General features: G+C 33.7%; 1 protein-coding gene across 18 annotated transcripts; it reads left to right on the top strand.

The window, feature by feature from the left end:
- The first annotated feature begins 85 nt into the window (after nucleotides 1-85).
- Nucleotides 86-13,874, top strand: LOC104241386 (homeobox-leucine zipper protein ROC1-like). Of its 18 annotated transcripts, none has more exons than XM_070151023.1 (11): nucleotides 86-227; nucleotides 1,886-2,120; nucleotides 5,104-5,218; nucleotides 5,459-5,643; nucleotides 5,748-6,024; nucleotides 6,707-6,796; nucleotides 6,945-7,012; nucleotides 8,357-8,509; nucleotides 9,463-9,587; nucleotides 11,669-13,376; nucleotides 13,463-13,874. In XM_070151023.1, exons 5-8 carry the CDS (start codon nucleotides 5,845-5,847, stop codon nucleotides 8,403-8,405), a joined length of 387 nt encoding a protein of 128 aa, XP_070007124.1. In that variant the 5' UTR covers nucleotides 86-227; nucleotides 1,886-2,120; nucleotides 5,104-5,218; nucleotides 5,459-5,643; nucleotides 5,748-5,844; the 3' UTR covers nucleotides 8,406-8,509; nucleotides 9,463-9,587; nucleotides 11,669-13,376; nucleotides 13,463-13,874. The 18 variants fall into 18 exon arrangements, 14 of the variants coding, with proteins under 14 accessions (XP_070007124.1, XP_070007126.1, XP_070007127.1 ...); XM_070151025.1 differs by having other exon boundaries at nucleotides 9,498-9,587; XM_070151026.1 differs by having other exon boundaries at nucleotides 9,524-9,587.
- Nucleotides 13,875-14,751: the final 877 nt, after the last annotated feature.

Below are 14,751 nucleotides of genomic sequence, written 5' to 3' on the forward strand. Positions count from 1 at the left end.
ACAAAAATCAAATCTAAGGGTAATTTCGTCATTTAAGTACTTTAATATAATTTACGTGTCTCTTATAGGTGGAATTGAACGGACGCCTCATCTCTCTGTGTCTCTTTTCTCCACCATAACCAAATCAATCCACCGTTAGCAAAGCAAAGCAGACACAAGAAATAGCAGCAAAGAAACGATCCACCATAACCAAATCATAGCAGAGACAAAGATCAATTCAAAATCAGGTAAAAATTCCCTTCTGACGTTCAAATTTGAATTTGATTCAAAGTCATTTTACTCAATTATTGCTCTGTTACAGCTTTACTCCATAGTTTCTTTGTCTCTCTGGCAATTAGCTTTTATCTGATTTTTGGATTTCTCCATTCTCTTTGGTTTTGGCATTTGTTGTACCTGTGAATTGGTGTTAAGGTTTCTTCTCTCTTTTTCTTCCTTCGTTTTATCAATTTCTTGGTTTTTGCATTTTTTCTCTTTGTGTTTTTGGCCTCTGCTGTACTATGATGAGTGCTTTCCTTCCTTCTCTTTCTTCCTTTCTTTGTTTTATCCAATTACTGGTGATGGCATTTTGATATATAAGCCAACCAATGTGACTCCGTGGATAACTGTACATTAACCTATCATGATAGTAATTTTGTTTGCTTTAGACTTCTTGCTGAAGATTTGAATTTCAAAAATGAAGGATTTTGTCTTCCGTTATTGTTTGGTTATTTGGTGTAGAATAAATCGCGCATAAATTAAGCAAACAAATGCTTGATTTTCCTGAATGTACATTGCTGGTGAGTTCATTCAGGCCGTTCGAGCTCTTGATATGAGCCTTATCGTGAGAGGAATGATACTCAGAGATGAGTTGAACCTCACAATCCAAAAGGTGGAACAAAGCACAGGAATGCTTTCGTAGCTTCTTCGGGTAATGAAGGAGAAAAAGGTGAATCCGAGATTAAATTTGTTTCTCAAGAAATTAACGTGGCGTGAGGTTTGTCACTAGCAATCTACTTTTGCTCGGTTCGCTCGTGATCGATATACAAAGTTACGTTCTTCGTTAGACTATATAAAAAAACTTAAAAGGAAAAATGTGATTTTGATAATATGTTTTTTTAATCAAGTCCATTTTTTCAAAGTGCATTGCTTTGTGCTCTATTCACTACTCTGTATATATGTTTTCTTATTTGTAAGGATATGAGAATCCTTTTTTTCATTTGGATTTATCAGAATCCTTTTAGTGAAATTCTTGTATGAATTTGTTGTGTGTCTGTGTCTGTATTTTCTTCTTTTGTGATGTATGCTATCATTAGGAACTGATAGATTAGATCTCGAAATTGGCTCATACTATCATATGTTTTAAATGTGGAATAAGATTAAATTAAAATACAAGGCAGAAGGAGCAGTTCTCAGCGAAGCCATGGATCACTGGCATGCCAAGCGTAAAAGACCTGGAAAACCTTCTCTTTTATATAGAAAACTGATATGCCCGAAGGCTTTTTTCCCTGCAACATTGAATAGAGGAGGTCGATCTATCAGAATAGATCATAATACAGTTATGGGTTATACTAGAACAAGATTGATCTTTATTAAAAAATATGACATAATTGATTGCTTATATGGTTCACTATCTAAATAACATATGATTCTTGATGTAACTTATGATCAAAAAAGGAATCAAAGATTTCTTGGTTTCGTCATTTATCCATTGGAATCTCTACTATAGCAATATCGCGAAACATCCTTACTCATCTTGACATCACTTAATGGAACTTGCTTATAATTTTTTATGCTAAAAGAGATACTAGCAAAAATATTTTCTCATCTAAAAAGAGATAAGATTGTTTCATATTGATTTGTTTAGATTTTGCTGTGCAGTAGATTGATAAATTATGTTTTGATGCAGGATATTGATGGAAAAGATGTTCCATTTAGCACATTTAAGGGAGAGGTTCGTTTAATTGTCAATGTTGCTTCCAGATGGTACTCTCTCCTCTATTTGTGACTGCATGCTTAAGGTTCAGGATAACTTTACTATTATTTAGTGCTCTGACCAGAGAAACTAATTGTGGGATTCAGTGGGTTGACGACATAAAATTACACAGAGCTCTCTCATTTGTATGAGAAGTATAAAAATCAAGGTGTGCTACATGCTCTAGGATTAAAATCAGTATACCTTCTTTTCTCTCTCTCACCCTTTTTTGGGTTAACATTTTTTTTATGGGTCCATTGAATATGTTGAATCCATGTGGACATCTGGATTGTATCTGGGAACTTGGCACATTTCACTCTCCATGAAATGAGAGTACTTCTCCCGAACGTATTTAATTTTTAGTGTTACTTTTCATTCCCCATAAAATACTTAATCTATAATAGTCAATAGATACAATACAGGGAAGAAAAGTAATATTTTATTTTACTCTTATTAAAATTTAAAAGTCTAAGTCAGTAGTACTAACATTTGCGCAATAACTAAATGAAATTTGAAAGGCATAATTATAAGCCAAGATTTACTCTCTCTATGGTCTTTTGTGCGATCAACCAGATGTTGCTTTGATAGCTATTGGACTTGCACTAAAGTGCTCTTCTTGATTGTGTTTTCAAGGTGGCATTGAGTATTCTCTTATTGGTTTTCTTTCTCTCTTCCTTTTTGCCTCATACCCATTTCAAATCTTCAAGATTGTGAGTATTTCTTAGCTCTAAGAATGAGGTAAGGGTAGTGCAAAAACTTAGTTTTTTTTTTCTTTGTTATTTTCTTCAAGAAAGCTTTTTACTCTTATATTGCTCTAGATATATCTATGATTCAGGAGCCATTGTGAGATTGAAAGCTTTTGGCTTGATTAGACCACTTAATGGTTTGCAAAATCAGTACTTAAAGCCCAATATAGTTGGCGCGCAGGTAAAGTCGTAATTTTGATAAATATGTAAGGCTAAACTAATATAATTAGCAGTTTTCTTTCAGAGCATCTCTGGTAGCTATCTCTGGTAGCTATCTATTTGAATGAGCCTACACATAGATGGGATGTATCTCACGCTGTCCAAAAATACCCAGATTTAATACAACAACAACAACGACCCAGTAAACTCCCACTAAGTGGGGTCTGGGGAGGGTAGTATGTACGCAGACCTTACCCTACCCCGATAGGGCAGAGAGGCTATTTCCGATAGACCCTCGGCTCAGGAAGATGGAAATAAAACAAGAAAAGACAATTCATCAGTATTGTCAACATAACCATAGAAATAATGACAGCATCCTAAAAATCATAAAATAGATGACATGCAATAACAATAACCCTCAACTAAGGTCTAGAGCTATGGAAAACAGTAAGGTTAGTGTGATCTCTACATTAACCACAAATACCTAGATTTAATAAACTATTGAAATTATAGAAGTATGTAAGTTATATACTTAGAGAATGTTCTGATAGAACATTTTGGATATGCTTTGTTCTCTCAAATTACTAAGTCTGATCTTTCCAATTTATATTTGTTGAGATTCATGAGAGTGCTTCCTCTCTATGCATTTGTATGTGTCCTATTTTTTTCAACTTTTAGCAACTTCACTTCAGCAGATGTGTATTGTCTTGCTTCTTTGTTTATAGGTGTTTTTGTCAAAAAAATGCTACGAAAAAGGCCAAGAAGATATTAAACACACATCATTGGTAGTCAATATTTATATAGCTATTCCATATATAATGTAAAGACTATCATTTTAAGCATCTACTAATGTGATGTTGTATGTAAAGAATGTATATTTTGAGCCAAAATGTAAATAATATCGGCAGTTAGCATGCAGGGTTGCGTCTGATTTGATACTAACTTCCATGCATCAATTTTATTATATACAATTTTATATCAAAATAAAGTTAGAAAAAAATAGTTTAAAATATAATAATATTGGGCTCGTGCTAGCACGGGCAACCCGACCTAGTATATTAGAAGAACTTGAGTTTCCACGTGCCTGCTTAGCTGTCTTTTTCATTTTTTGTTCAAGGGCAGTTTGGACCTTTAACAACATCTGCTTTAATCCCAAAATTGGACCTCCACCGCATCAGTTCTTCTGTGGTTTTTGTCTTGTGTGTAATTTGAGCTTAACCCAAAGCACGAACAGACTCTTGCAATTCATTCTTTCTTACTTTCCCTTTCCTTCATCTCTCTGTGCTCTATTGCTTCTTGGCCAGACTAAGGTAATTTGACTTTTCGCTAATCCTTATGAGTTGTTGCTGATTTCAATGACACGAATCCTCTTCCAATTTTTCCTCCTAATATTTAACGCTTTCGCTTCTGGTTTTTCATTCAAATTTCTCCATTTTGAATCCAGCTTCTCTGTGGCATGTGCTGTATGTGTATGTCTATGACCTTTTTTCAGTTTTTCCTTTGTTTGGTAATGGGACTTTGGTAGGTATTTGTTAGTTTTTTATTTTTCCTGTTTTTTGGATTTCTTTCTTGCTGGATTTTATATATGCATTCAGTAGTTGTATCTTATTTGATGTTTGAAAATAGCTACATAGATGCATATTTGTGATATACTGTTATTTCTGGTGTTAGTTGTATAAGATTGTTTTGAGAGTAAATGGGTTCTTTGAGGATGAACTTATTTGTAAAATTGTGATTCGAGAGTAAATGGGTTCTTTAAGGATGAACTTAGCAATTACTGATATTAGAATCTTTCTGCTTATTGAGTTGTTCATCTTCTTTTGTGTATTCCACATGTGAATGTAATTATTGTCCTACAGTAGTAATGGAACATAAAATATTTTTGGTGCAGTCAAGGCGTTTGATGATATGACTGAAACAAGTGAATTTTTTTTATCCTTTTCTGTTACTATAGGTATTCTACAATATACGCATCCATCATCCACTAAGCCTATGGTATTTATGAGAGCAAGAAAAAAAATGTATAAATCGGTGAAATTTCTTTACTAAAAGAGCTAGACTTGAAACTAGAGTAATTAACTTAGCATCAAATTTGTCCGGAGCTTTATATATTTTGAACAGGGGTGATTATGTGATTTCACATGTACGCAATATGTTACAGATGAAAAGTGACTAACATCAAATATGAAATCACATGTAAAATTTCCCTTTCTCTAATTTTGTGTCACCTATTCACTGTTTTGGCAGATATTTGCAGAATTTCAAGTACCATTTCCACAGGTTCCAACTCGAGATTGCTACTTCGTAAGATATTGTAAACGAAGTGTTGATGGAACAAGAAATGCCAATTGGTTACTCAAAGGTAAAACCTTCTATATATTCATACAACCCATATGTAGCTTGGACTTATAAGCCTGATATTTAAGTGGATAATGGTAAAGAAATGGGCTCGTTATCTACCAAATTTTGAACCATGAACCATCTAGCTTTCAAAGATTTCTCAGTTATAAAATAAAAGAATGTTGCTACCAAGTTTGTCCATATTTAAATTCTGAGATTATGAATTCGAATTCTTATTAGTCAACATTTTACCAACCTCTAGGTCACCTGGATTGAGCATGTAGAGGCAGATGATACAGCAATTTATAACATTTACAAGCCTCTTTTAAATTCTGGCCTTGCATTCGGGGCAAAGCGTTGGATTGCTACTTTGGATAGACAATGTGAATGGCTAGCAAGTGCGATGGCCACAAATTTACCCGACGATAACATGACTAATATGAGTAGGTACAATAACACACTTTTTGAATGATGTGAAAAACAAAATTTAGTTCTTGAATTTAAATTCCTGAATTGACGTTCTTATCTTTTTTATTCATTTTCCTATACAGTATTAGGAGGTCCAGAGGGAAGAAAGAGTGTGTTGAAGCTAGCAGAGAGAATGATAATTAGCTATTGTTCTGGAGTTAGTGCTACAACAGCTCATCAATGGACAACTCTCTCAGGAAGTGTGGTTCAGAAAATGATGTTCGAATCATGTTTAGGAAAAGCATTAATGTTCCAGGCAGACCTCCTAGCATTGTCATGTGCGCTGCTACTTCCTTCTGGCTCCTGATTTCTTCGAAAACAGTGTTTGATTTTCTCCATGATGAAAACACTAGGACTGAGGTACGCTTTGTATATAGTCATTTTCGTTTAGTTTTTGAATATCTAAATTTTGTTTCCTCTTCTTTTATGAAACTACTCCTTCAGTTTCAATTTATATGACATATTTCGCTTAGTAAGAGTCAAATTGTGTGAAGTTTGACTAGCATTTTAAAATATATTTTATTATCATATTGACATGAGAAAAATTACAACTTATAGTACTTTTCATGTAGTTTTTGAATATCTAAATTTTAATTTTAAAATACTAAGTTAAACTAATTTAATTTAGCTTCAATATTTAGTCAGATAGACTCTCGATAAGCGAAATATATCATCTAAATTGAAACAGAGATAACATTCTACAAGAATTAAAAGGATCGAAGCATTACACAAGTATCCTTTATCTCAGGGGCAAATGTAGTGTTCAAGCTACGGGTTCAATTGAGCACATAACTTTCGACACGGAGTAAAAATTTATATATAAAAATTCATTAAAATTGAAGAATAGTAGATATGAATCCATAACTTTAAAACTATAATTGGTTTAATGCTAAAAAAACCTTGAAAGTTGAACCCATAAGATTTAAATCATGGATCCACCTCTGCTTTATCTTGCATCTAATTTTTTGTTGGATATCTTAAATATTTTTTTTACTTGAAGCATTAAAGCCTAACTGTTGTACTTCTACCTTCCTAATTACAGTGGGATATACTATCCAATGGAGGTGTTATTCAGAGATTGGTTCATATTGCTAATGGCAGGGAAACAGGCAACTCTGTCTCCATATTGAGAGTGAATATAAGCAAATATAATCTTCACTTTTACTTTCTTTTCCCATATTATGATTCATGGGAAAATTGGGTCGTGACAAATTAATAATTAATCACTATATGGATTAACTAATTAGCGCGCATTCCAATATTTGGTTGTTAATATGCAGAGTAGTGCAATCTCAAGCAAAAACAACATGCAGATATTACAAGAGAGCAGTACTGATGTGAAGACAAGGTCGTCGTTTTTAATCATGTCATAGATCTCAGTGGTGTTTTATTACTGCTACACGGGGAGACTTTTGAAGGCTAAAGCTCTATATGGTTCTAGCATACATAGATATATGTCTAGCGAGAGGATAATAGAGATCAACTCACACAACCCTATCATGAATGAGATCAAGCAATTCTACCATTCATGGACTGAATGGTTATCCTTACTGATGTAGACAACAAAATAAGTTAGTTACGAAGAAAAGCTATGATATGTCTATTGGGGATTTTTCCTGATGCTGCTTGTGACTACTTTTCTCAATTTAGCTTTCAGCTTTAATTGTCCTACACCTATATGAATAGAATTATATGACTCTAAAATTTGGCGGAGTTTTGATGAGGATCTAGAGATGCTGATGTTGTTCCTTTAACTTTTGCTCTCGCGTAAGCACACCTGGAAGTGACTCAACGTTTGAGATAATGTATCTTTGTGCCTTTTCAAAAAATAATGTAACTTTGTCAAAATAACAGTAAGGTTAATTCTTTGGGAAGAAGTAAAAAGAGAATATCAGGAGGAAAAAAATACAGAATCAATTGATGTGTCTATTAGTTGGTAAGTATAAACTCTCGCTTTAGATCTGAGAGATCAGCAGGAACTGGCCAAGGCCGATATTTTCCAACCTTAATGCTTACTTTTTGTCATCGACTCAGGTAGGATTTGTTTCCTTTTGCTTCGTATCTATAGCTGTGCTTAAATCACCAGAGATTTAGGTTAGATTATTGTTCGCATGCATTGGAATGTTTAAGCTGCATTGTTCACGGGCCATAAAAATCTAGTATTATAGAAGAGAAAGACTCTCGACATGGGTGCTTAAAAGTCAATAAATTCTAAATTAGGGCCTTACAGACATTTCTCATTAGCTAAATGTGTGTCCTTTCATTAGAAGCTGCAGTTTGATATTTACCCATTAACTACTTACGTGTCCTCTTGTTAGAATCATGCCTCTCCACTTTCCCTAAAGCCTACAATTTCATTTTTCCATTTTTGTTTCTATTTTCCTCTCATGGTCGATCAGTTTCTGCTTTCTTCGCCTATAGATAAATCTATCGCTTATCAAGTAGCTGGTATCTCTCTCTCTCCGTCCCACTGTGCTTTTGCCTTTTGCAATTGAATTTGTCGTTGTTTTTATTTCTTAAACCTAAAGTTTCACTGATTTCATATCAATTTAAATTCAGTTTCTTTTATGCACAATTGGTTGACTTGGTTAAGTTGTGTCGATTTTCTCAATTTTGTTAACGGGGTACTTAATGGGTTTATGAAAAATGTTAATGGGTTTAACATCGAGATTTTAAAATTTATATTTTGCAGACTTACTGGGAGAAAAAAGTATGAAATGAAGGGGAAATCTACAAAGTAGTGCAAATATTAGCATGTGCATTCAGATTTGGTTCCTTCAAAACCTGATGTTGATATGGAACGGTGCTTTTCTGATGTTATGCTAAACAAAAAAAAGCTATTCATGTAAGTTGTTACTATATCTTATAGTGTGCTCTCAGGATGTATGAGAGCAGATTTTAATTCACTATTAGTTGTATCTGTTATGATTATTTGACAACAAATACATGCCTCATATGTATCCTCAATTACATTATATGCATTTAGACATGTCATAATTAGTAAGATATTTGTAGATGATAATTTTGTTTTTAATGATAGATTTGAATTGAGAAAGAAAAAGCAGGGAAAGGGAAAAATTATAGAACAAATATCAGACAATTCTCATGGAACGAGTTTTCTAAGTTTTGTATTTTGACATAACAAGTTAAGAGGCTAGAAATAGTTGCAATATATTTATGGATTTGTCAAGCATTTATATAACAATAAACCCCGTATAATCCTACGAGTGGGGTCTGGGGAGGGTAGTGTATATACAGATCTTACCCCTACCTTGAGAAGATAGAGATGTTGTTTCCAGTACAGCCTCCGTATTTTGACATAACAAGTTAAGAGGCTAGAAATAGTTGCAATATATTTATGGATTTGTCAAGCATTTATATAACAATAAACCCCGTATAATCCTACGAGTGGGGTCTGGGGAGGGTAGTGTATATACAGATCTTACCCCTACCTTGAGAAGATAGAGATGTTGTTTCCAGTACAGCCTCCTCATTTATTTTATCAAAAGAAGAGAAAAAAACTAATCGATGCAGAATCTTTTACTAGGTTCAATCAAAAAGAATTTGAGTGGTTTATCTAATTCATTCCTCTAACTAAAATCATTGATTGTTTGGATACATGGAGCGGAGAGGTTCCATTTAAATATATGTTTCTTTTCAGCCTTTACTTTCATCTTTACCTGCTAATTATGATTTTCTGCTTGATTATTTCACTTTCTATTTGATAACATCTCTTTTGCCTTAAAAAATCTTCTGTTTTATGCATTTGAATGGGCATTTATGCATCTTCTCTCACAGAAAAAGTGCAAGTAGGATACTACTTTACCTTTCAGGTGACATCTTGAGATGTTAATTAAAGATTGCAGTGGAAAGAAAGAAGGTCAATCAGACATGCATTTTGGTTAGCTAGAGGATTGTCCCATGTACGTAAACATATCTGTTCTTGAGTGTTTGAATCTTTAATGTAACAAGCGTAACCTCAAGTGTGTGTTAAATCGAGTGGTAAAAGTGTGTTTTTAAACTATAAGCATGCTGAGTATTGGACTTCCTTGGTTTTCTGTATTCTATCAGTACTTTTTTTATTTTGTAATTTCATGGCTGATGTATGCTAAATCAAAGGCTACAACTCCTGTAGGTGCTAAATCAGAGGCTAAGATGCAACAAGTCTTAATTTAGAATTTTTTTATTTATGGAATTGTTTGCAGCTCAAATTTTATCATTCGATGCACTGTAAGATGATAAAATTCCAAATCATCACTTGCAACCACGTCATTCTACTCTGTTTAACTTAATTTGTATACCAAGTTGGCCATGTGGCCTAGGCTTTGCAAAGTATGCAGCTCCAAGTATTTTCTTACATATTGTAGTTGGACATGTAGATATGGTGAATCCATTTTAGATGCAAATGTGAGCTCCCTAAGAATTGTTAGGACGAATGGAAAGACTGCATTAAACACAACTGCCAAGTATTTGCTTACATATTGTAAAAGCACTAAAGGAGCAACATCCAGATACAATATCCATAAAAAACATCTAACTGCACTTCATATGACTATTGGGCAAGATACTTCTTTGGTCGAGGAGGAAATACTGAATAGTGACGACTCAGTATTGATTGAGCGCTACACGAAGGGCAACACAGTCTTGCATATAGCCACAGTCTTGCATATAGCCACTCAGTATAAAACGTTTCTTAAGCTTATGGCATGATTCTTACTATTCTGAATACATCAAAAGATCTACATTTATTTCCGGATGACAAAGTTAAATCTCATATTCTATAGCACTTATGTTCCTGAACTGTGCATTATTTTCATTCATAAAGGTTGGGTCCTTGAGCTTCCAATGTGATCTATCAGTGTCTATAAATCCATGTCGTTGCTTGTGTGTCTATATAGTTGCAGTTCCATGTTGCTTTTCCCGTCTCCTAATGGGTATATATAGAAAATCGATTTTTCATTCTTATGAGTAAGTTTTGATATTTTTTGTATGAATTATCCTTTCGTTACACTTATAAGTCATACATTAACCTCTCTTCATTACTACTTTGTTTGTCATACCTACTTCTGTTAAGCCTTTTTACACATGTTTCTTCTCTATTTTGTCGATGTTTACTGAAAATCGTTGTTTAGATTGTTAATGAACTATTGGCATAGAAGTAACGATTGTTGGTAAAGTTGCTTTTGAATTTCTTTTCTTGACTTGGGGTTTTATGATTTTTCGTTATGTCTACTGGTTTATGCCTCTTTATACACTCATTTCAGCTATAACGTCATGATGGTTAGAATTCTTCAATTTTATATAGTAATAGTGAAAAGTTTCAGCGTGGAATTGCTTCTTATCCCCTGTTGCTTTCTGGGGAAGTTGGAAGAGTAAAAAGAACTACTGTTTGGAGGAGGAAAAAAAATTGAACGCATCCTGTTTCTTAAATGTTTAAGTTATCAAATTTCCTAGGTGTACATCATAATGTAGTGAATGACCTTACTTGAACAGGACGAACAAAGAAACATTTGGTTCATTTTGGAAAAATCATGAAAGAACACAACAAATTTATAAGATATGTTGCAGAATATTTTGTGTTTATTTGTATGAATGCATAAGGCCGTATGTTCATTTGGACCATTTAAACTTGTGATTTATGTATTAGTATGTGATTTTATAGTATGGTATAGTCGTTCATGTAATATGTTCTATTTGAGAGAGTCCATACTCTTAGAACCATTATATGGTGTATTATTAACAAGGTTGCTTCCATAGAGAGAAGCAGATTTTAGCTGAAGAGTATTTGGCTTATTTCCACATTCACGTGGATATAGTAGAAACTACTATGGAAGAAAAAATTTGCCAAAAGAGTTTCCTATTTACAGAAATCAATATCAAATATGCTGTGTCTTTATATCTGTTTCATGTATTTATGCAGTGTTGTAATCTTTCTTCTCCTGCTTCATATTTTTCCTAGCTCACAGATTGTTTTTTAATGGTGCATAACGTGCTTTAAAATTAGGATGTCTATGACTTGGTTGGGCTTTATGCTGCTAAAAGGGAAAAAATTTAGAGGAACATCTATAGGAATGGGATGCTATATCATAAATCTGCTCGTATTCGTCCTTGTGAGGTAAGACTCATTTCTATTCCTAACTTTTTTAGTTCGCTTCTGACCAGAGAAGCTAACAAATTAGCGCGATAATGGAGTGTCGTGGTTTATTTGTTGATAGTTGATTGTTTACTTCCAACCACTGAGGTAAATAGTGGTTGAACACTTCCCATGGGTTTTTATCTTTTGCACTTACATGCATTTATGAAGTCTGATATAACCATTTGCATTTGTAATTTTTCTAACTTATATGCCAGAAAAACTAAAAACAGCTCTTTGGCGAAATGCTATAATTTGTTTGAAATTTTGCTGACAACAAACTATAAAGTGATATTGGAGAGTTTTAAGCTACTATCTTAATCTCTTCTAAGTTGGGTTCATTTTTGGTACAATGGTTTCTGCAGTTATCTTAAGTGAAGTCACATTTTCTATAGGATTCTCTGCATTCTCTATGAGAAGGTTTCGACGTGTGTGTTTCTGGGAAAAAAATTCAAAACTGGGGGTATTTTAGTCTTTTTCACTAATTGCCTATTGTGATTTGACGTGTCTTTTTAATCGGGAACTGATTTGCCAAGTTTGAGGTCTTCTCTCATTTTCTCCATTGCTCCCTCCGGATCTCTCTCTATCCCCTTCGCTCTCTCTCTCTTTTTCTCTCGATCATCATCGTTGTGTGCTCTTCCTCAGAAGCTCCTTGCTTATTTCTTCTGATTTGTCTGTTAAATGGGCTACATCAGCAATAGATGATGGGGATCAGGGCTCCCGGCGAGTTCAATCTGTCTGTCTTCTATTTATTTTTTGAATTCCTGTAGTAAGGCCTTTAACCGCCAACACAAAAGTTTTCACTTCCCTTTCGACCTTGCTCTAAAATATTCTAGATCTTGCTTTATCTATGTGTAACCCTTTTCTTGGAGTTCAGTTTTCCCCCTTGTTTTAGGACTCTGCGAGTGCTCAATAGTGGTACCGATGTTTGCAGGGTTTTATGAATTTGCGGGTGTTTGGAGTTTGCACGGCAGAGATTGGGCTGAACTAAGTGGTATTAGGAAACAGTGATGAAAGGATTTTTCTTCCGCTAAGTGTCTCCAGATAAAGAATTGTCTATTCGTTATTTTTTGATAAGCATAAAGACTTGTCTTTTCATTTTTACCCAGTAAATAAACGCACTATCATGTGCTTCATCCAACAAGTGATGTCAAAACAGTAAACCCATAAGAATTAGCTATGGAGAAAATCAAAGAGAACTACTAACTGTAATAAAAAGTGCAGAGAAAGGCCTTGAAATAGAGGGGTAGATAGAATGTCAATGAAGCAAAAGAAAGAAGGGTAACTTGGTTGAAGAATAAAGAGGATCCGGTGCAGGTAAAAGGTTGGTTTAGTTAATAATAACAAACTTGCTTCTCTTACTATTTGTCATATGTTAAGTTGCTTCCAATACCTCTTTATGTATGCTTCGTACATTTAGAAGTGTATCATGTCATTACATGACAAATTGTGTTTAGTGTCGTTGATTAAAGATTCTTATTTACATACTGATCTTTGACTTATAATCTTATATGCACGTGTACTCTGTGATTGCTTGAGCATATCAAAAGGATTGGACTGCTGGAGTATACATGGAATGGTAGAAGCATCATATATGTTTAACAATTATTCTTTCTGGGTAGCTTCTTTATAGTGTAAATATGCTTAGCTTCAACTCATTTGCAGGTGAGGGGTGACATTCTGCAACAGTTTCAAGCATGACAGATATTGTCCGACATTGTTGTTTCTGCTTATGAGTTTGGTTTTGCAATTTGAGTTTAAATTCTAGAGGCTATTGCAGTCATACCCGGTGGGATGCCGTCCAGTATAGACTGAAGAGAAGTTTAGAGTATTGCCATGGCAAATGTCTCTTTTAACCAAGAGTACATAGGAACAACATTTTGATATATTTAGATTCACACTTCCTGTACAATTCTTTGGAGAGTTGTTGCTTTCACATAGATAGAAAACATTTGTACGGTTACCAAGCTATGAAGTGTGTATGTCGAAACCCTCCAACGGTAGTGTGCGTGTATCTTTGGTATAGAACTATGAACTGCTTTCAATACTTACTACTGACAATCAAACTCATTCTCAAGCTCATTAGTCATGACTGGCATCCTATGTCAATATACGGTTGGTCTAAAACACCCCTCCCGAAACAAAATAGTATTTCTAAATCCACTATTTTGCCTATAAAACTCCTATACTGTTTGTATTTTTTAAAGGGAAAATTTCACATAAGAACAACTGGGATCCCTACTTTTCAATTTTATAACCCATATTTTAATTTACAATCAACTAACCCAAAAATAGTAGGTTAAGATTTAACATCCAACTACAATAAGTTCTCAAAATTACTATTTAATTTTTAAAAAAGATTGCTCAAGTTTTAAGTTAATTTTTGAATCAGTAATTGTAACTCAAATATTAGTTCAACAAATCAAATCCATTTGGATGGCGAAAATTAGATTTTTAACAAGCTTAAATATGTGGGTTTAGATTTCGAATTTGATTTTGTGAGAAATTTGGAGTGGGTATTATCTAGAATTGTTAGAAATAGTATAAGGAAGTTGTATATAAAACTTGAAGTCATTTAATGGAGATTTGGACTAGTTTTGAACAAGAATTGCAACTGAAAATTGTGGAAAAAGTTCGTCTACAGACGCTTGTATAAAGGTGTATAAAAATGTATAATAGTGTATAAGATGTGCTTACACACTAATATACACTATTATACAAGGTTATACATAATTATACAAAAAAACTAACTTCGTCTTCTTCCTTGAGTTTTTTCTGAAATTTAACTCAAATCTTGCTCAAATCTACTCCAAATCACTTCAAATTTAAATTTTGAACTTCTTTTGATATTTTCAATCAATTGGAACAACACCCAATCCAAACAACTAACAAACTCAAAAAATCTTATTTTTGAAAGCAAAGCTTTGAATGACCTTCAATGGTGGATTGTTGAA

This window comes from Nicotiana sylvestris, chromosome 7 (genome assembly GCF_000393655.2).
Source record: "Nicotiana sylvestris chromosome 7, ASM39365v2, whole genome shotgun sequence".
NCBI classification, from domain to species: domain Eukaryota; kingdom Viridiplantae; phylum Streptophyta; class Magnoliopsida; order Solanales; family Solanaceae; genus Nicotiana; species Nicotiana sylvestris.

What these genes read in the sequence shown, in the direction of transcription:
- LOC104241386 (XM_070151017.1), top strand. Translation starts at nt 5,186, where the DNA reads ATGGAACAAGAAATGCCAATTGGTTACTCAAAG. An exon ending in TGCCAATTGGTTACTCAAAG is followed by an intron (nt 5,219 to 5,458) that starts GTAAAACCTTCT and finishes ACCAACCTCTAG; the next exon opens with GTCACCTGGATTGAGCATGT. An exon ending in CGATAACATGACTAATATGA is followed by an intron (nt 5,640 to 5,747) that starts GTAGGTACAATA and finishes TTTCCTATACAG; the next exon opens with TATTAGGAGGTCCAGAGGGA.